The following is a 22,700-nucleotide window of genomic DNA, read 5'->3' as shown; positions in this document are numbered from 1 at the left end:
GAGAAAAAAATGACAAATGTCGAAGTAGAACAGAGTGGAACGAGGGGAGTGTACGATGCATGGACATTTTTGGAATTTTATTATCTGATGATTAGTATAAATATTATTTTATGTAACCCTAATTTGACATATAGTGAAAGTTTTCTTCCTTGTTCTCGTAGACGTAAGCAATTCATCGAATCACATTAAATCTGTGTTTTTTTTTTTCTGTAATTTCTTCACCAGGAATCATTGCATGAAGATCGACAATTTGAAATCTTTCACCTGATTCACATATTTCATCTACGTTCAACCATAGGATTTTGGGCACCCGAATAGTAAGAGAGTTGAGTAGGCATCTCAGCTAAAGTAATGTCAGAATGGTCCCATTTGTAAATGTGAAGATATAATACTCAATTTGTAGATTAAGTAGGATCCATAGATTCTTGATTCAAACTTGAATACATGCATGGGACTCATTCATGATTGGGCTATGCCCATGTTTAAGTATCTCAAATTAAAACAAACCTCGAAAATCAGTACAATTATGAACCCAAACACAAACATATGATCTTAATATCACGAACAACTTTAATTTTTCTTTTTCTTTTTTTTTTTCCCTTTTTTGTCATTTATTTTTCTAAAAAAGTACACAACCACTTAATAAAATCACACCCTACCATATACTATATATTGTTACATTAATTAGTATTTATATATATATATATATATTTATTTTTATTTATTTTTTCCAGATTGTAGTAGAACTCAAGCTAGTGCACCTCGCTTTCTCATATAGCAAAAATACTTCTAGTATAACTGATGTTTCTGCAGAGTTGCAGAGCTTCAAAACAGAAACCACCCCTTTAATTTGCATCAACACTGGCCGCCGGCTTAGATGTGCCTAGGAGGAGTGCGGAGGCTGAGCAGCTTCACATCGTCAAGAACAGGTCCACAGAGGGAGGCATAGTCATCACTCCTCATGGTATAGAATGTGCTCAGGAACATGATTCGGGTTCGGTTGGATACCGCTACAAAACGGAGAACAGCCCGCTTGAAGCCTCCTTTGCCCTTTGATTCATATGGCACCTTGATGGTGTCCCTGCCGGCGAAGGCCTCCACCACCATGGACCCTTCACAGGAGTTGCTGGCATCTCCTACTGAGAATGAGAGCGCATATGTTTTGCCAGGGATGGTTCTGGCTACTTGGGCTATGGCACTCTCTTTTCCGGCCACCAGCTCCACCGCACGTTTCTCCTGCGGCACGGAGAAGTGGTCGGAGTCGATGTACTTGACGGCTTTGAGGGACTCCACCATCCAACCAGGGAGCGGAGAGTGATCATCTTCAATGTTGGGTGGGATGAGAACTCCCCAGGATGTGTTGGGGAACACATATGGGCCCTCTTCAAACCCACCATTTTTCAGTAGGTTCTCTGCATGATCAAGACATGAAAATATTAATAATTCCAAAAAGCTAGATCCTTAAACTTTTATTATTATTATTATTCTTTTTCTAGAGTAGACCATAATTGATCAGATTCTTGCATATCCACCCATAGAAGATGTGTGCCATTTTTGCCACCCTTTGGCCTACTTCATAAAGGCGATTTGTCACCATGCTTGCAAGGTCTTCAACGGGCCAACCACTTAAGTCCTGGGCCAATAAATGACACAACTCTTGAAAGCAATAGCTATATCCTATAGGTAACTTCGTGTCTATGTATTTAACAAAATGTGATCTCTGGGCGTCGGACTCGTACTTTCTATGTCTGTCTTAAATGGGTCTTGGTCTAAATGTGAAATTGAAATGACCCTAATGAAAGAAGTATGTGATGATTGAATTAAGAAAGAATACGAAGGTTTAGCCACTCGAAAAATATACTTGTGTCTCATTAATTTGTTTGTTGGGTGTGATTCATAGAGACAACCTAAGGTCCAAATTTTGATCATTTCACCTAAAAACCGATTATTTTCCTGTATGGGTGTCTTTTATGACATTCTACATCACACCCTTAGGAGTCATTATTTGGGCGACCCATTACCCGACATAAGCGGGATCATCCCACCTCAAAAAAGGGTCTGAAATGTTATAAATGAGAGATATCGAGCACCATATTACAGCTCCTGGAAATGCAATAATGCATGTACAAGGTGTTCCTTATCAAAAAGAGTGAAAAAACAAAACCGGATCAGCCCAATAATTTAATTGGGCTTCACAGTATTTCACAGATTTGAGCAAACCTTGACTAATACCTATAAGGCAGAGCGGAAAACGGGGCCTTCAAACCTACCCACAAATAGTTATATGATGAGCCCCAATCCGAAACAAGTGGTCCAATATATAAGAGGGGGACCTAATGCAGGGGACCATAGTGCCATAACTACTATATACTTGTACCAAATGTTAAAAAAATAAAATAAATAATGTGTATGCAGTATGCAATATGCTTATATGCATTCAAACGAATCAAACCATAAAAACTCACTGCTGGAAGGTCTGGGAGGATACAGAGCCCTGAAAGCAACGGAATCGATCAACGGTCCACAAGCTGGATCCTCCTCTACGCCTGGGTTATGTATGACGATCTCGATCACATCGTAATCAGCCTGGAACGCCCAGGCGTAGGAGTCCCAGCCGTTGCTGCTGTACAGAGTTTGCATAGGCAGGACTCCCCAGTCGGGCGCCACTGATATGTTCAAGCGCTCCTCCTGGGCGCAGGTTCTGGCGGCACTAAAGGTAATGGAATAGTACATTCCCTTGATCACCTTCACTCTCTGTTTTATGGAAGCCTCGTTCCCCAGCCTGACTGCGAAGGCTCCTTCAGGGACGACCAGCAACATGTCGCCTTGTTTTTGTCCTGCTTTTATGTACTCGATGAAACCCGATGTTTCCCATTCCGGTATGGCGTGCGGGCCTATCACCTCCGTTCCCTTCATGTCCGATGGCTTCGGCCCCAGCTCGAAGTTCCCATTCGGTAATAGTCCTGCGTTTTCCAGTGGGTATTATTTGGAATTTAGCTTCAATAAATTTGCAAGAAATTGAAAACATTTGACAAAGGAATTGAAAGGAGGATAACACCCATGTTTTCGTTACGGTTATCGAGCAGGCCAAAGGCCGTTAGAAGCTGAAAGCTACGACGGTGAGACCGACGACCATATGGCGGGACTAGAATGGCCAATATTGTCATTTAACACACTTCTATTCACCTGAACTGTAAACAGATACTTAGTGGCCCACACAGCTCATATCAGAGCCATTAATATGAGCACATGGACGGCTGAGACTTTCTCTCCATACTGAGAGCATGTGGAGCCGCCTCTGCCCCGCAGCAGTACGAGAGATTCAAATTATTGAAGCGTAAAAAGGCATATTTGCCCCTCAACTTTTGAATCTCGGCCAGAAACCTCTGCAACTTATGACTATCTAAATGACCCTTAAGCCCCTTCCTGAGACTAGAATTCGACATGAAAGGTAGGGTTAATTTGGTCAGTTTATCTAGCTAGTAGCAGCGCTGCCGGCCACCGCTAGCATTGATCCTAACCTAGTGCCAATGCATAATGTACAAATAACCGTTAATCTCAACCGTAAAATAAAGTTAGTCAAACAAATCCAACGGAGGATAAAAACATTGGAACAGAGACACCATCAGCTCTCAAGAAGAAGAAGAAGAAGAAGAAGAAGAAGAAGAGGAGGTAAACCAGGAAAATGCCACTTACCGTCGGTGAAGGATAAGGCAATGTGGCAGGTGGCGCACAATAGTAGCAAAAGAAACGCCACAGCTCTCATTGGGAGTGTCTGGTTGAAGCGAAGTTTAAGAGAGAAGAAGAGAGAAAAGGGAGAAACGGTGGAGGTGATGCCGATGCTCTGAGCGAAAGAGGTGAGCACCGGCTTTTATGCATGCCCACCTCCAAACTAACCCCCAGATTTGAATAAAACAACGAAACTGCCACTGTCACTGCTCACAGTGACGACTAAGCGTTCGGATAGAGGGTAAGGACAAAAGCTGCTCAATGGCACATGGCATCCACAATTACTTGTTGTGAGGCATGCATGGCCACGGCTCTCCTAGTTCAACCTTTTGTTGGATGCTATTACAGGGGTATTTTCGTCATTCTTCGGCTTTTATCCTCTTCACTTTCTGTCTTAATGCTAAACCCTAGCGCCTGAATCTCTGTTTAATGGAAATAATTGCGTGGAATATTTGTCATTTTGGCCTCATCTCGAACCTTAATCCAAATACTATTTGATACACTAACGTTAGTTTCGTTTACAGTAAGAATGCTGCATTAAATGACTAATTTAGCCTTCAGAAAAAAAGTAATTTTCAAATAATTAAAAATTTATAAACATGAGATATAAGTTGAATTAATTCTAAAAACTTGTTTGATAACTGTTTTCAAAAACGATTTTTTATTTTTCAAAACAAAAAAATAAAAAACAAATTTAATAATATAAAAAATTGTTTTCTATTATTTAAAACAATTATCAAACATATTCTAAATATTCAAATAAAATTTTGTTTTAGAAAATATCATAAAACCATTTTTTAAAATTATTTTTTTATAATAGTTTTCGAAAACGTTTCGAACATAATTTATACTGGGTAGTTCCAAATACTTTCTTTTGATTTGAGATTAAGTTGGGCCCATAATTAAGTAACATTTTCATTGTCATTATTTGTTTTCAAATAATTTGAAATTGTAAAATGGGGATCAAATTTAATTATTTATAGTTAATAAAAAGGACATATCTCCAAGATGTTGTGAATCCGATGGACAATGGAACTTAGAGAGTGCGTGGGTTTGCTGCTTGTTAGGTATTGAAAGCCCTACATTTGAAAGGTACAGTTTAACAAGTCGTCGGTCCACAACACCCCCTGGCCTTCAAAAACCAAAGGCATCCTTTTTAAATATAAGGACAACATTATCACTTTTTCAAATCCTACCTTCCTCTCAAAAATAATAAAATTAAAATAAAATTTTAAATTTAATAATAAAAATAATAATAACCCGATTCTATCTATCATGTCTCCTTAGGTTATACGGAGTGATTTTAGTTTTTTTAATATTTAAAAATTTTTATTATTTAAATATTATCAATACTTCCTGAAATAATTCTCAAACGTGATTTTAAAGTGTTTTGAGAATTATTATAGAAAAAGTTTCTAACATTTTTAATACTTGAAGGATAAAAAATTTCAAGTGTTATAAAGGTTAGAAATATTTCCTATAATTATTATCAATACTCTAATAGTATGTTTGCTAGTGGTTTTTCAAGTATTAGATATGGTAAAAATACTTTCTAAAATCTCTATCAAACCCATTTTAAGAATCCATTTGATAGTGATTTTAGGAAACGCTTTTAATTTTGAAAAAACAATTGTTTATAAAAATATGAAAAATCACTTGTGATGTTTGTGCGTGATTCTAAAAAGCGTTTCTAGTATTTTTAACACTTTAGTGATAAAAATTTTCAAGTATTAGAAATATTAAAAACGTTTCCTAAAATCACTACCAAATGGGCTCTAAGAGTATGTTTTACGATGATTTTAGAAAGTGTTTTTAATTTTTTTAATACTTTAAAGATAAAAAATTTAAAGTATTAAAATGACAAAAAAATATTTTCTAGAATCACTGCCAAATATAAGAGTGATTCTAAAAAGTATTTATAATTTTTCTAATGTTTGAAAGATAGAAAAGTTAAAAACACTTTTTGCCAAACGTAATAGTGATTCTAAAAAGTATTTCTAATTTTTCTAATGTTTGAAAGATAGAAAAGTTAATAACACTTTTTAGAATCAATGTTAAACGCTTTCTACCATTATAAAAACTAGTAAAATTTTCTAGAATCACTATTAAACTCACTCTAAGAGTGCATATTTGATTAAAATATTTTTAATAAAAATATTTTTTTAAGCGTTTTCAGGAAAATCACCCATCGAATGAAAACTTTTTCAGAAAACACTATAAGTAATTTATTAATATTCTAAAAGTGTGTTTGATAATAATTATAGAAAATGTTTCTAATCTTTTTAAGATTTAAATAATAAAAAATTTCAAGTGTTAAAAAGATTAGAATTACTTCCTCAAATCACTAACAAATGGACAATTTTTTTTTTCAAAAACACTTCTTAAAAATATTGTTAAACGAACTCTAAATTAACTGCTGTAAATTTGAATGCATTAATATTTAAGTTATTATTAGATTAAAAAAACTAAAATTTATTTAAAGAACTGAATATTAAACACACCTTTCAAAAAATTAGGAAAATATATCTCAAACTATTTCAACTAAAATAATACATTAAAATTTAAAACTAATCGTGTATACGTATTAAACCATAATCCTCACTCTAATCCTAATCATTTTCCTTTTCCTTTTTTGGTATCTTTTTGTTTTTAATTTTAAATAAAAATATTTATTAAAGGTTAAAACTAATCGTGTATGCTTATAAAACTCCACCCCTTATCCTAATCCTTTTCCTTTCCCTTCTCTTTCTCCTTTCCTTTTTGCACCTCTTTGTTTCCATTTTTAGATAAAAGAATTTATTAAAAGTTAAAGCTAGTAGTATATACCTACTAAAACTAATCGTGTATACTTATTAAACCCAACCACTTATCCTAATCATTCATTTTCTTTTCCGTCCTTTTTTCTCCTTGTTTATTAAAAGTAAAAAAATTAATTGTGTATACCTACTAAACCTTAATCATAATCGTAATCTTTTTCATTTTTGTTATTTTTCTTCTTCCCCTTCTTGTATTTTTATTAACGATGCTATTTATGTGGATCCTGACATTTGAACAAGTTTCAATAATCATATTCAATATTCATGTTGTACTTAACTTAGATTTTTTTTTAATTCGAACTCAATTTTAATTGAGATCGAGTTAAGATTAAGACGACTCGAGTCTAACCCAAATATGATTTAATATTTTTATAATATTTATAATATATTTTATTATATATAATAATATTTATTTTTCTAAAAAAAAATATAAAATTATATTATATGTTTTTCATTATTTTAAAAAAATACATAAATTTATATTTTTTTTTTGTGATTGTCTTGAAATTTTATCCTTTTAGTTGTTTAAATTTTCATATAAATTTATTAAAATAATATTATAAAGAGATTTTAAATTATGCAATTCAAACTCAGATTAACTTAAAGAATCCAAAATCAACCGGGGCTTAGTTTTTTTTCAAAAAAAATATTATTTTTATGGTAAACTTTCGGCGCTGCTGGAAGAACATCTGACAAATAACCTCGTAGGAAAAGCAATCCATATAAAAGGCCAAAAAAAAAGTGTAAAATTGTCGAAATGGAAGTCTATTCTAGTAATTTCGGGACAAAATTAATAATACCATCCTAAGCAGACATCAAATCAGATAGGTAACCATGGTCTATTAACCAGGAAAGACGACCCGGCCCGAAAACCAAAAGACAAAAAAGCCCCTAAAGGTAAGGAAACATACCACGAGCGATGTGGGCCAGAAAAAAGGGGCAAAGGGGGGCCCATGAGAAGAGGGCGGAGGGATACTGAAAATCCAGCTGACCTAATCGAAACTCTCACGATCGTGGCCTGTTCCTGGGCTTTCATGGGAACCACCCATGTTGTCCTACGCCCCCCTTCTTTTCTGTTCTTTTCTTTAAAATGATAAATAATTAATCACAAAATGTGGGGCGGGCCGACTCAAATCTCAGCCTCATCTTCAAAACCATGACTCTCCAAGCGCATGTGGACGACCGAGCCCAGGCCGCAGATCAAGGGCCCTGTGTCCTTACCCTTTTTGGCATTTTCCTTTTTCCCCGTCACTGAGATCTACCCTCTTCCCATCATCTTTACTATTTTTACCCTCCAAACTCTGTCTCGCATATACCCTTGTCGGCTCCTTGTGACCAATATAAAATAAATCCAAAATTTGAAAATAATTATAGAAAGATATGTCTGAAAATTTGATTTGTTTTTTTCCTTTTAATGTCCGTAAAAGAATGATTGCTTAGTAAAATTAAATAAATAGCAACCACCCATTCTCCCAAGAAATGTCATATCATGGACTAGATTTGACTACAACCCATGAAGAACAACATTTTGGATTTATACATGAACTTCAAGACCCATCTTCTACATCCATAGCTACTTGTGAATTGTTTTGAATTATTATTTTTTTTTACAAAATAATTTGTTTGTTTTTTAATTGAATAAGAAAATTACAATATTTAACTTTTTTTTATTAAGTTAAAAGTAATATATTAATATTAACTGATATTATTAAAATGAATTTATTATTAATAGATTTAGTTTGATAATATTAGTTGATATTAATAGATTATTTTTAATTAAATAAAAAAAGTTAAATATTTTAATATTTTTTATTCAATAAAAAAACAAATGTCGCATATGTTTATATAATTAAAAAAACTCATTACATATATAATGCAAAGATGATATACAAATTTAAAAATAAGTAAGTATTCACATTAATCAATGATCTATTCTAATACAATTTATAGTGACTTATTATCCTTTTTATAAAGATTATTTGCTTTAAATGCAATAAATTCAATTATTATTATGAGATTTTTTTCAAGGTTAATTTAATTAGTGTGTATTTGGTAAATTAATTTAATAACTTAAAGTAACTTAATAATTTAATTCAAGTCATTAAGTAAATTAAGTATATTTGGTAAAATAAAAACAACTTTAAGTAGTAAGTAAAAACAATTAACTTATTCTTAAATTCATATTTTTATTTTACCTTTTTATCCCTATTTTTCATAATTATTTTCAAATATCTTTTGCTACTTCACGATCCTTTAGTGTTATGAAATCTCTTTTACTATAATTATAATTTATAAGAATAAATATATTAAATTGATAATTTAAAATAAATTTTAATTTAATTTTATAAATCAATTATAATATTTAAAAATAAGAATTAATCGATAAGTCAATATTATAAGTAATTTTTTTAATGCTAGAAGTAATTTTCTAAATTTTAAAAATATTTTTTAAATTTTATTAAAGATCTAATTTTTTTATTTAAAAACACTTTTTAGGTGAAAAATATTTTTTAAAAACACTTTTTGGGTGAAAAATATTTTTAAAAACATATAAAACACACTCTTAATTTGAAATGAATGGTAAACCTGACGGAGTAAGTGAAATTAACCCATTTTAAATGTTATATAGGTTAGAAGATGGACCTAAAAAAGGATTGGATTCTGGATTGAGGGTATATACGTCAATTAGTTAAATAATGTGAAGTGGTGACGCAACAGTTGTCCAGTGTCAGCCCAGCTGGCACTTGATTGCATTTTAAACTATTATTGGCAATGCAGATCAAAAGAGAGTGCCACGTGTACTTTGCTTTAGACACGTAACAAAGCGACGACGTTCGCCGAACCTCGAATAAAAGGCGGCGGTCACGTGCGATGTTGAAAGTCAAAAAACGGTCCAAGCCTTTGTTGCTGATTACGTGACATCATTTTTGTCCTTTATTTATTTATTTATTACATATATTTTTGAGGATAACTGAGCTGGAAGGGGTGGAAAGGGACAAAGCAACCGACGCTCTTTTAAGAATCGGAGGGTGGTGAGACTGCCACGTGGGTTGGCTTTAAATGCGCTTGTCTCCAGATAAGGATCTGATGTGGACAAAGTACCACTGTCCTAATGGGGGTGTTTGGCACGCCAGAAAATGATATCCACTTGGGTTTCCTTTGGTGGTACCAACTTTCTCGCATTTCCCTGTGGGGGTGTTTGGTAGAAAAAGAGTTGCAGATTTGCATAAAGTTGAGGAGATGACGTTGAAGATTGAGGTCAATCGATTTATTTATTTTCAGTCAACATTATATTAAAGAAAATAGGCAAAAAAATAGAAAAAAAAACATAGAAAAATGTAAAATAAATTTAAAATTAATAAAATAATTTTTATATGTTATTTAAAACTCATTTTATTTATTTTAATTTAAAAATATATAATGTTTTTTAATTTTATTTTAATTATATTTTATTTTCTTTAGTATTTTTATATTACAATCATATATAAAAAGGGAAAAAAAAAAATCCGAAAACATGAAACCATTTAAAATTTTGAAAGAAGAATTTGAATTCCTTTACCTGGTCATGGGGACATAGACATAAGCAAGTAGGTAATGAAAAGTATCGATCAAAATGTAATGTCAATCAATTCCATATGAACATTTCCGATATTTAGCTTCATCATTTAATTCAATCACATCTTAGAACTAATGGTATGTTAAGAAGAAAACTCGTAAAAAAAATGTTTGATAATTAGAAAGTAGAAAATAATTTTTATAAAATAATATAAAATAGAGTATTTACAATAACATATTTTAGTTAATTTTATTTTATGGTTATTTTTAAAAAATAATTATATAAATGGGGAGCATAATTGAAAAGAAAACGTTATAAATCAAAGTTATTTTTGTTTATAACATTTATTAAGATGACAAAAATGCACTATATCATAATACATCATAACAAGACCTAATTTAAAAGATTTTGAACTTTTTTATGCAACTGACAATTTTGTTTGTTATATTATACTCACTAATATACTTATACTATGAATCAATTTTTTTTAAAAAAAATACTAATTTAAATTTAGAAGACTCGTAATTTTTTAATAAAAAATTATTAAGCAATTTCATTGATTGATTATGCTAATATGATGTGTCAAAATTAATGTCACTAGTAAAGTATACATAGACATTTCCAAAATTATTATTTTTGTCATGAAATATAGGTATAACATAAATACATGATATCGACATGACAAGATATTATAATATAACCTAATTTAAAAAATTTTGAGTATCTTTACGTTATATACTCACAAACGAATATTTGGGGTCTAATTGTTGGATGTCCATAAAAAATAATTACTAATTCTGCGGGACAATAAAATTCTTAGTTAGTCATGAGTAATTATTCCATGGGACGACAAATTTTGCTTAAAAGGCAACTTTTTTACTTCTCAAACATCAATCCAAACAAGATATTAGCATAAAAATACTTCTTGTATGGAACAAGGTCAAATTAGAATTTAAATGGTATATAGTAGATTCTTAGGTCATTTTCATTATCAAACATGACCAATAATACATCATAGAAATTTTCCCCCAACTTTTTGTGCCCTTTTTGGGCGATGGGCAGTCATACATAGCAATTAAAGAGGGAGGATCCATAAGGATACACCATATATATCTTGTTGCTTCTCAATTCCACAGAAGCTGACTACACATATGAGAAGATGAAGGTTCAATGGATTGCAGATGATTGAGATGGGTGTATCCAACTCACTTGCTAATTCAACCCTACCACAAATCGTTGTTTGGAGATTGACATCCTAACCACTATCTACTCATTCATACTCCCATCCCTCCCATGTTTCCCCCATTTATTAGTTGGGGTCGGGGTCTCACATTTAGGAAAAAAGAAAAAAAAAATGAAAAATCTAATTGAAGAGATACCGCTAAATTCCCCATCTTCAATATTAGATGTGTCATGTGTGAAGATGCTCAAAATCTTTTAGGATAACTAAAATTTCATTATACCTTACCAGATATAGGGAAGAATTTCCCACAAGGGGAGGATTTTTATGAGAATTTTTACACCAATTTCTAAGTGATTACGGAAGCTATCTTATGTCTTATTACTTCATGGTGAGGGCTTTATATAGTCCATTGCTCTATTATTACTATAGATTGTTCCAGACTTTTTATACTTTATTGACTTTTAGGCATATGAGAATAAGAGCAGTTGTGTTCACCTTTTTAGGTGTAGGTCGATCGGTCAGGTCAACCTGCAAGTGTGGAAGTCATATCTTTTTATGACCCTTATATTTTGGGGTGAGATGGATTTGCACATCACCTTCAGGTTTTGAGGTAGACTATTCTCTTGATGGTTCAATTTTTTATAACTTCAATATGTATGAAAAATTTAGGTTTTTAGATGAAAATACAAATGATGAGACTAACGTATAAAAATTGAGATTGTGTGCAAATGAATAACATCATGGTATAAAACAATGAAATTTAAATGATATACTCCGATCATGCTTTTCAATAGGTATCTCTTCGGTATCATAATCAGAACAAACTTCAATGCTCAAGTTCCTTCAAAATCAAAATAATAATGAAAATGGTAATGCATGTATAGCTATGTAGTCCTTTTATAAAGGTTATGTATCATCCAACTTTGGAGCATTAAAACACACTTGAATTATGGAAAATTATGGTAAGAGATTCCAATATATCATAAGATATTAATTTTTGAAATGCTCATAGAATTCTATCATTCCTCCACCAGCCAAATATTTTCATTCATACCTCTGCCCCTTGATTTCTCCATACTCTGTGCTTAAAATGTTCAATTTATTTGGTATCATGCCTCAACTGCAGCCTAAACTACAGGGGAAGGTCTTAGAACATAAAGCTGAGCATTCATTTATTTGTGTATGGCTGATTTAAGATAACATTAAATGAATGCACTGGTTGTTTTTTTTTAGTTTTTTTTTTCTAAAAATAATACTTAAATACAGCTAGAAAATTCTAGCCGTTGCATTCCTAAACACGTGAATGTACGTGTTTAGGAGAAGGTGATCAAGTAGGGATGGCAGTTCGAGGGGTCATTCCCATTCCAACAAATTTCTTATTAGAAGAGGGGTGGGACGAGTACTTGAAAAAATCTGTGCTCATTATCGTTTCTAAGGGTGGGAAATCATTGAGGAGCTTCTTGACATGCAAGAGGGCTTATTGCCCAGGCTAGAGATTTGAACTTCATTGTTTTTGAAGATATGTCTGTGGGTTTGAAGCCATGGAAGTTTGTGGGATTTTTGAATTTCCAATAGGGTGTTGATATGTTAAAACCATAGGCATATAGGCAATGAAGAGGAGTCTATTTGTTGATATAACTTGAAGAGACAAAGAGGAAGATGGGTTTATTAAATAGAGAGAAGAGGCCTCCCATTAAAGCATGGGCTCATGATATCACATGGAATGTTCAATAGTAGATAGATTTTGCTTTAGCTGAATTTATTCCCTACCCCTCAATGGGTCACACCCCACCCCCATCACCTCATCTCTCTCCCTTGATGAGGACAAAGGATGTCAACCTTTTATTTTATTTTTATTTTTTAATTTTTACTTCCTATTTATTCAATAAAGTATGGCAGTATGCTCTCTTCATGAGTCCTTATTTAAAAAATTTACATAGTATGTAAGGTATGCAATAAATAGGCAGATTTGGAAAGTAATGAAAACAATAAAAGCAGTTTGAAGGATGAGACCACCAAAATTATGACTACATCCACTATGTAATAATTCTGTTTCGTTTGAAGGATGGCATTTAATTGGGAGTCCTTTTGGATGAATGTAAAGGGAAGCATCTATGGGATTCGTGCAATCCATCACCTTCAAGGTAGGTGCAGTTGAACAAATTGCAAATGAGGGAAGCTGCATGCATGATGCAGCACATGCACGCATTTATTGAGTCAGCCCAGGAGAGGAGGTTGGCTACGCCCCTTGCCTTGTATTTGTAGGGTTAGGAGCCACTCGTTCGGGATCCTCACTCTCACGGGTCCCTCACTCTGCAGTAAACACTTGAAGGAGATGATAAGTTGGACGGATATGTATCCTTATTTTTTATTTTTTATTTTTTATGTTTTATTCTCAAGGGTGAAAAGAAATGAAAGTTTTATTTTAAGTCAGTGGGTATAATAATAGTAGGTAATCAAGGAATCAAGGTGTAGATCCTTATTTCGAGTCATTGGGAGTATTTTTTCGTAGATTTGTCTTTTCCTGATAGAGTTATATTTATGGTTTTCTCTTTTTTTTTTTTTTTTTAAATAAAATAAAAATAAATGATGACTTAAATTATTTTTAAAAAAATTCAAATTTTCATAATAAAAATTGAATTTTACTATGAATGAAAATACACGTGAAAAATACAATACCCACACAAGCCATTTGCTTTTACTTTTACTTTTGCTTTTACTTTGAAGGAATAATGTTTCAATAAAAATATGCTGAGTAAAAATACTAAAAAAACAATAATAGGATCAAAGGGAGGGGCTTTGTGTAGGGGCTGATCATTAAAGTGGGTAACATGAATATATATGCATGTGGAAGCTAAATTATAATTAATTGCTCCCGCACATCACACCTACTGTCCCAAGCAGGCTGTCATGGTCTTTGACATATTTCCAAGCTAAATAAGTTTGGGATCTGTTTTGCCCTGTTTTTAAAAATAGTTCTCAGAAAATAAAATTCAGAAAATAAAATTTTGAAAATAATTCTTAATTATTTTTAAAAACAATTTTTAGTTTTAAAACCTAAATTTGAAAATCAACCTTTTCTTTGTTTATTCTTTATAAAAATATTATACACTTAGGTATAATGTTAAAATATTTAAAATAATTTCTAAATTTCATAATTATTATAAAATATAATTATGTCATGAGAACAAATTCCAAAAAGAAAAAAATTGTTTTCTTTCAAAAACTTGTGAAAGATCCTTTTGAAAATTAAAACACCAGATTCTTATTTTAAAATACAAAAAACTGTTTTCAGGAACGATTATTATTCAGATCCTAAAAATAGATCATATGGAAATTTTGAATGGGTATAACGCTATAAGAATAGATGACTACCCTCAACGTCAATGTCGTAATGCCATTTTATACTCCGTAGCTAATTTTCACTTTTTATTCGAGTTAAAAGGAAGGTCAGAAAGGAGGGGCCAATGGGAAAACAAGTTCAAGAAGCCCAATCTTCAGCAAAGACGAATTGAATTGTACATTTTGCACAAGTGATGCTAGACAACATAAGCAAATAGTCAGGAATTCCACAACCTAACCTTGGAGCCAGCCAACCCAAGTACTGTTAGAGAGAAGGCATAGGTGATAGGAGTGAAGTAAAAAGCATCAGCGTTGGAAACAAAATGGATTATATGGAAGTTGATAGTTGGATCATATATTATTAGTTTAAAAACAAATAGACTGCCATTCGTTCACAACCAAATACCAAAAACCATTCAATATCGGAAATTAAATAAGGAAAATAAACTTTTGAAGCAGTCGGACAATCCCTTTCAACTTCCTCCAGGAACCAAAAACCATTATCCTTAAATTCATTTAAAGATAATACTCAAATGGGTGAATAGCTGCGGTAGATGGCAGATGCTCAGGGAAGAGTTCGCTGGTAGAGGGGCAACGCTCCCAAAGCTTCACGTTCTGCATTCTCCCTCTTTACCTGCACAACAAAAGCAGCAAGAGATTTTATTTTGACTTGACACTGCCTATTACTCATGATGACTTACAACGGTAAAAACAAGATCCAAGCATTTCTTTTCTTTCCGCCTGCATTGCAGCTGAGCTCTAATTAGTAGTTTCCTCAAACGTTCAATTCTATATTTCATCACACAATAAATTGCTAAGAAAAGCATGCTGCTTGCTAAACTAAATGAGCAAGCAATTCAACATCAAAAGTGCAATGTGTAACTACAAATTGTGGCATCTTGTATATGACAAGTGCTTCTGGTGATTGTCTACATAACCAGCAGGGTATGTGTTGACAAATGACATCTATGCTCTAAAACTCCAAGTCTAAGCCCATCCTTGCTTCTCAACAGGGGCATTGCCTAGTAAAAGCTCCTGACAAATATGGAGCAGCTTAGTTGAAGGGAAATAATAAGGAACAGAATGAAGAAATTCAGAATGAGAGAAGAATTTTCACATTCACAGCAATGTGTAATTGACTGGACCTAGAACAAGACTTATTTAAAATTTTCACATCACCAAGAGTAACGATGGTATTCTTGGTGCCAAGCAAAGATAGATACGAGGATGGGTATGGTTTTAATCATCCAAACTCAACCCACCCCTAATGATGTTAAGATTAATTAAAAAGTATTGTTTCCTTTTTGTGGTGTCACGTACCAGGAGTTTAGCATAAATTCAAGTGTTTGACGAAAAGTTGTTCTTATAAGCCAATAGACTACAGGAAGTTCTTGATGTGGGCCAAGGAATGAAGCAAATACACCTCAGGAACAAAGTCATTTTTCAGGTTAAGACCAATGACATCATCTTATTATGAAAAAGTGAAACAATTGTACATCTTTCAGTTGCTCAGTTGAGAACTCTATACATGGGAAGAAGAAGAAGAAAAAGCTACAAGGTTTGCACTCGTTGCCAATGAGCTCTTAACCAACTGTTATACATGATGCCAATTTCATGTTGAAACTGAACAGAAATCAAAATTTAGTCCTTATGGGCCACCGAACTGGCCTCTAGCTACTCAGTAAGGTAAGTCCTGCTCCGCTATAACTTAGGGCCTGTTTGGTTCCTATTTTCAAGAACTGTTTTCTGTTCTTGAAAACAAAAAACACAAAAAACTTATTTGAAAAAGGGGGTGTGTTTTTGTTTTTTGTGTTTTCCGTGTTCTCAAAAACCACTTTTTTTAGAACAATAAAAAGATGTTTTCATTGTTTTTTCACTGTTCAAAGAATAGATTGTTTTTCATGTTTTCTCTTTCTCCTTTTTGTGTTTTCCTAACTGCTTTTTATGTTTCCACAAAGGTGAGTTCCACCCAACTATCACACCCCCACCTGCAAGCCCTTTCTTCTTCCATAAATTATTAAAATTAATATACTAATACATGGTTACAAAATCATCATTTGTTTAAGAAAATTATAACACCTATAAAAATTTCAAAATTGAATAATTTTTTTCAATTTAAATGAATTGTGCAAATGAAAATTATTTATATATTTATAATATCAAGTTAATGGAAGAAAACACTTTATTGATTAAAAATAAATAAATTTCAAATCGATTTTTTATTTTACTTAATTCTAAAAAAAAAATTTACTAACTCAACCAAACATATTTTTTTTGTTTTTGAGAACAAAAACTGTTTTACAGAATTCAGTTCCCAAACACAATTTTTTTTTTTTTTTTTTTTGAAAACACAAAAAACTGTTCTTAAAAACTATTCTCAAAAACTGTTTTCAAGAACAGCAACCAAACAGGCCCTTAGTGATTGTTTTTTCTCTTTTTTTGTTCTTTTTCTTTTTGGGGTGGGGAAGGTTGGCCCATTCCAAACCTCACTTTGTTGTCATCCCTAATCAGTATCATGATAGTAAGTAGAATTGCACAAAAGACAACATAGTAAATATGCCTTAAATGATTAGCTGACATGTGGAGTTTGACTTTCAAGGTGAGCTCTGTCATCATTTATAATCAACTTCACGACAACATAGTTGTAACTCGTAAACTATATTGTGTATAATCTTTCTATCCATATTGTGTACTCATATCATGAGTGTAAGTTTATTAATAAATGAAAAATAAATAAAAATATATATAAAATAATATAACCAATTTCATGAAAAATAGTAGGATTCATACCGTGTGAAAACATTGAAACTAAAGTTTTGAAAAGTTCAACTTATAGTTTAATGTATAGGTTTATCACTAATCCACAAAAATAAACTTTTTGAATTCTAAAATATGATTTTTAATTCCAAATTCTAACCAGACATATCTGCTTATATATGTTATCGATTGTCATCTCCAAAGTTCAAACCTTTCGTGTCTTTCATCATTCCTTCCCCACTGAAAAGGAAAACCCAGAAAAGAAAAAACTGACATATTTATTAAAGTTTTTATTTACCAATCACCATCATTTTCAATGTAACATTCAAATCACTTAAATGCAAATTCCCCAACATTTATTTTAAACATAAATTTACTCCCAACATTTCATGTTTGTTTTTTACTACAAGAATGTAACTTTTCATGTAGGATTATTGTAACCATCTCTCCTTTTTATGATCAATTTTTTATCATACTATACATTTTAAACAAGTAATATAATACCACTTTCAAGAAAAAAGTTATTGAAGTTAATTCTTCTTAAAAATTACGAAAAATAGTTAAAAGTTTAATTTTTTTATATTGTTGTATCTATAGTTGTTAACTCGTAATATGTATCGAGTATCATTTTTCTATTTTTTTGTATCATATTAGGCATCGTAAGTGTTTTTATATAGTGAAACATCAATAGAAAAAATACATATTTGTGTGCATATCTATTGAAAGTACGAAATATAGAATAATATGTAACCAATTTTATGGAAAATAGTATGATCTAAAGAGTTAAACTATATCATATTATATGAAACATTGAAGGCTAGAGTTTTGACAAGTTCAATTTTATTTTATTTTACCAGAACAAGTTCAAATTATCAAAATATGACTTTAATATATAGATTCATAACGTAATACACAACAATAAATTGCTTTAATTTTTAGCTATGATATTTAGTTCCAAATTCTAACTATGTGTATGCACTTATTTTTTGTTATTGATATACATATGCCTTTATGTGTCATCTTCAAAATTCTCCAAAATTCATTAAAAAAATAAACATATTTAACTTCTAATATGGCATTTGGCAAAAAAAAATATTGTTTTCCTATAAGATTATTTTACCTACTTCTCATTTTTATGATCAATTTTTAATCTTTTAGTATATTTTAAACAATTAATATAATAAAAAATTTTAACAATTTTTTTTTTCTTAAAAATTCTAGAAAATAGTTGAAGATGTATGTATCATTGTATCATTGTATCATTGCATCATGTATCGTATCGTATATCGTATATGTATCATAAGATACACTTTAAAATAAGATACAAAATGCAATACGTATCAATTTTAATAAAAAATGTGTCAAATTGTTGTTTCATATCGTGTATCATAAGTTTTTAACAACTATCGTTGTATTATGTGTCATGTTGTAAATAATTTATGCACGGTAAGATCACTTAAGATAAGATACAAACTACAACATGCATCAATTTCCATAAAGAAAATGTATCATATCATGAATCACAAGTTTACAACAACCACTCATGACAGCAACCAGAACTGGTCAAAAAACAGAAACAAAGACATGCCAAGTTTATACTTTCAGATGATCAGAGCAGAAAGTGGCCTGTTATCCTGTCATTTCCAAGCCCAGGGAAATAGCTCAAGACTACAGTAAGTTGGAACATCCTTATTTTTTAGCAATTAGTAAATCTGTGTCATAAAGTCCAAATGAAGACAAAAATCTAACAAAGACTAACTAATCGTATGAAAATCTGTTTGTGAGCACCCATGTAAACACAATTGATAGTGGAAAAAGGTCAAAGATTATACCAAATAAATTTGGGGTGTGAAAACAGTATAGCTAGCTGGATTAAAGGGGTAAAACTGACACTGAAAAAGTTAGCAATCCATCCCAATGGGAAAATAACAAAAAGTAATAACTCATCATTAGTTTGCCCATTGGACTCTGAAAAAAAACCCAACAGAAGAAAGCACCAAGATAAAAATTTTTGTCCAGATTAGGACTTCAATTAACAAGTCATTAACAGTAAATGTTCTAGAAATAAGACTACCAATTTGCAACATTCTATAGAGTAAACTGTATCATCATTGAGCAAATATAATTCATAGGGACTAAAACAACAACATTTATTTACAGATTGCAAGCAATCAACTAGAAATGAAGGCATATTTTAGTCTATCAAAAAAATAAAAGAAATGAAGGCATATTTTATCAATAGGGTCACTCTGAAAATTTTAGTTGTTAGAAGCACTTACGAGAGCCAGCATCTCTTGAAGGTAGCTCCTAAATGGTGTTTGCATGGCCTGTGAAGAAAAGTAAGAGAAGCATATAAGTCTGCAGTCGAAACATATTATATACAGCAGACCACCAGAAAAAATCAGAAGAACCAATCACACACCCGACCCCATCCAACCATCCACCAATTGCATTCAAGGTTTAAAATTGACCAACACCAAGATGAATTGTCTAATGATTATGTATTAACAGGGTGTAATCCAAATGTTTAGTATTATGCATGAAATTAATGAAAAAGATTGTTTGAGATAAGTTGAATGCATGGAACAACACACATAGAGACATGGCGGGAGAATGCATGACATGCTACCAACCTTATTATTTGCATCTTACAAATGCACCATGCTACTTTTCAATACCCTTAAATGTAAAGAAGAAATTTGGCAAGAGGATTCTTTGACAGAACTGAAAATCACCTTTTTTCAGCAATACTCCGACCACTTCAATTTTAGGACCATAACAAATATGTAATACCCAAAACTTATGCAATAGAGATAGACAAACACAGTTACTTACCCTTTTTTTAATTAAACTAATCCAATTAAAAATTAACAGTCCTCTACTTTCTAATTTTTAGTTAACACAATGTCAAAGTGTTCTGAATTGTAATGGAACCCAACAATAGCAGGATTCAAGAATCCTAATGAAGACTGGTTCTATAACAATGTGCATTTCATTGCACAGATGTAACATGGATGGGTTTCTAGTAGCTGGGGAACAAGGACCACAGATAGTTTTGGCTCTACTTTTGTAATGATTGCAACAATTCAAACCCATGTACAAAATTTCGTGTCCCAGTAATCAGATATCTTTCCAACACCATGTAGACAAACTTTAGGTTTTTCTTTGAGGCATTTTCAAGTAAGATGAATTTTGAAAGTCATTTAAGTGAAGTTTTAACAGCCTATTTCAAGTATAATATTTGAGGGATTGAAAGTTATTGGCATAATTTAATATTTTTTAAAGCATTTAAGAAAAATCTATAAGAAAACACCAAAGTGGGGATGAAACGCAAGCCTACAGAAAAATGAATAGCTTTCTATCAACGTCCAAAATGTCCCCTTAATTACTCCAAAAGCAGAGGCATTGGGTTTACCAGAAAGCATTTACTAGTCCCCTAGTAAGGTAAAACTAAGAAGATGAATGCTTAAGTTCAATAGGCAGTTGCTTCTCCACTTTGAAAAGATCCAAGTATACATAAATGGAAAATAAAATTTGGAATTGGGTTTTTGAAAATGACTAATTAAACTATGATACTCTTGATACATGAACTAAATTCTTCGTTTTCATTTCCCAAAAAGCCAAAACAACATAATAATATTAGACTCATGGCAGCTAAATGTGGGGGTGAGAGAACCATACTCCAGAGAACCTAGCCAAACAATTTCTGGATCAGGTCAAGCAAGTTTCCAATCCTCAGGAAACCAAAACAAAGTAATAGTATTCTTTTTTTTTTCCTTTTCTAGTCTATTTCATCGACCAAATAGCAGTGAAACAAAAAACACCGTACTGAAACAATCGAGATTAACAAACCTACTTACCAGTCTAAAAAATCAAATTGATACAAAATACAGAATAGAACGTTTCCTGTCTCATCATTCCTAACTCAGCTCTCAGCAACCAAACAAACTGGCATTACAAAAGTATAAAACCATCCACTCCATGAAGCAAAATACACATACAAAGCTTAATTAAGCGAATTTTCCTCTAAAAAAATGTCGGACAAAAAAATCCAAAATTTTATTTATTTTCTATGCCGGATTATCAAACCAAATACTACTAATAATAACAATCACCGCAGGATGCACAAGACGTGAGAGATCCGCATTTCTTTCCTCATTTCCAACCGGTCAAGAAGGGAAAAATAGCATAACACATAAGAAATCCGTTTTCTTCTTTCATTTTCTCAGCAATCAAAAGGATCCACAAAGAAATAGGAGAATATTAGAAAAATACCTGTAAATCCTCGGCTAGGTACTCGTGTTTCATGGAAAGGTCTATGGCACGCTTCAGCCTCTGATGCCTAGCATCCACGATCTCCCGAGGAAGCCGATTCAGTGCTTCCTTGATGTCAAGATCATACTTCGGATCATACAGATCGTCGTATCTCAACCCTATGGTAAAAAAATTGACATAAATTTTGACAAATTATGTAGTCAAAGAGATTAGGGCTTGGACAAAAAGAATGACCGAGACACCGAGACACCGAAACAGTACCGTATTTGCGAAGGCGCGTGGAGATGGTTTTCATGTGTTGACGTGCAAACCAGTTCTTCTTTGGATCAACAAGCCACTTCATTAACGACTCCATTGCTCTCTGCAACTCCTCTCGCTGTCTATCTCTCTACCTCTCTGCGTTTGTGGAAGATTCGTGAAGCCCTCGCGTTTTAAGTGGACAAATTCGTTGTCGCTCCGAGATTTTTCACTTTGAGTAAAACGTCGTCGTTTGGCTTGGAGAGGCATTTCAACCGAGGCCTACTCTTTTTAAGCCCAATGTGGACTCAGCCCATGGGATCTTGGTCCTGGGCTGTTGTTTGGGCCTTCACATACTTAAAAGGACAGAGGAATTGTTGGGATCAGCTTTTCCAAGTATAAAGTTGTATTTTTAAAGACTGATGAATGCGTTATGAGTAATTTTATTAAAAGGAAGAAGCTTCCAATTTTTTAAAAAATTAATGATAATATCGAAAAATCTTTTTCTAACTTTAAATAATTTCCAATTTAGTTCACTAACAATTTTTATAATAGAAAAATTATTCATTTGAAATCTAATTTTAATAAGCCTCATAATTTTGGTATAACATGACAATACTAATTCTCTAATAGTGCTCGTGTCATAATCCTGTCAACGTGTATCACTCGTTTAAGAAACGGGTCAAATTTATATTTGATTGTTCAATCGACCGAAAATGTTTACATAACTATTTCAAAATGATTCATTTACAACCCAATCTCTTTATGAATTATTTAACTCATTTAATTAGTGGGATTAAATGGA

At 32.2% G+C, this 22,700-nt stretch overlaps 2 protein-coding genes across 3 annotated transcripts; both read right to left on the bottom strand.

Annotated features, from left to right (window-relative positions):
• Positions 1 to 547: 547 nt before the first annotated feature.
• Positions 548 to 4,147, bottom strand: LOC100252479 (protein DUF642 L-GALACTONO-1,4-LACTONE-RESPONSIVE GENE 2). Its single transcript, XM_002284926.4, has 3 exons — positions 3,697 to 4,147; positions 2,466 to 2,963; positions 548 to 1,412 (listed from the first exon to the last, which is right to left on the bottom strand). Exons 1-3 carry the CDS (start codon positions 3,764 to 3,766, stop codon positions 874 to 876), a joined length of 1,107 nt encoding a protein of 368 aa, XP_002284962.1. The 5' UTR covers positions 3,767 to 4,147; the 3' UTR covers positions 548 to 873.
• Positions 4,148 to 14,956: 10,809 nt separating this feature from the next.
• On the bottom strand, positions 14,957 to 22,170 carry LOC100257612 (cytochrome b-c1 complex subunit 7-2, mitochondrial). Of its 2 annotated transcripts, none has more exons than XM_002284924.4 (4): positions 21,920 to 22,170; positions 21,659 to 21,816; positions 19,663 to 19,710; positions 14,957 to 15,260 (listed from the first exon to the last, which is right to left on the bottom strand). In XM_002284924.4, exons 1-4 carry the CDS (start codon positions 22,011 to 22,013, stop codon positions 15,192 to 15,194), a joined length of 369 nt encoding a protein of 122 aa, XP_002284960.1. In that variant the 5' UTR covers positions 22,014 to 22,170; the 3' UTR covers positions 14,957 to 15,191. The 2 variants fall into 2 exon arrangements, with proteins under 2 accessions (XP_002284960.1, XP_019075169.1); XM_019219624.2 differs by having other exon boundaries at positions 14,957 to 15,367; positions 21,920 to 22,100.
• Positions 22,171 to 22,700: the final 530 nt, after the last annotated feature.

Source organism: Vitis vinifera, chromosome 4 (assembly GCF_030704535.1).
Source record: "Vitis vinifera cultivar Pinot Noir 40024 chromosome 4, ASM3070453v1".
In the NCBI taxonomy this organism is placed as follows: Eukaryota; Viridiplantae; Streptophyta; class Magnoliopsida; order Vitales; family Vitaceae; genus Vitis; species Vitis vinifera.
The sequence above is the reverse complement of the archived record's forward strand: the minus strand, read 5'-3'. Positions and strand labels throughout refer to the sequence as shown.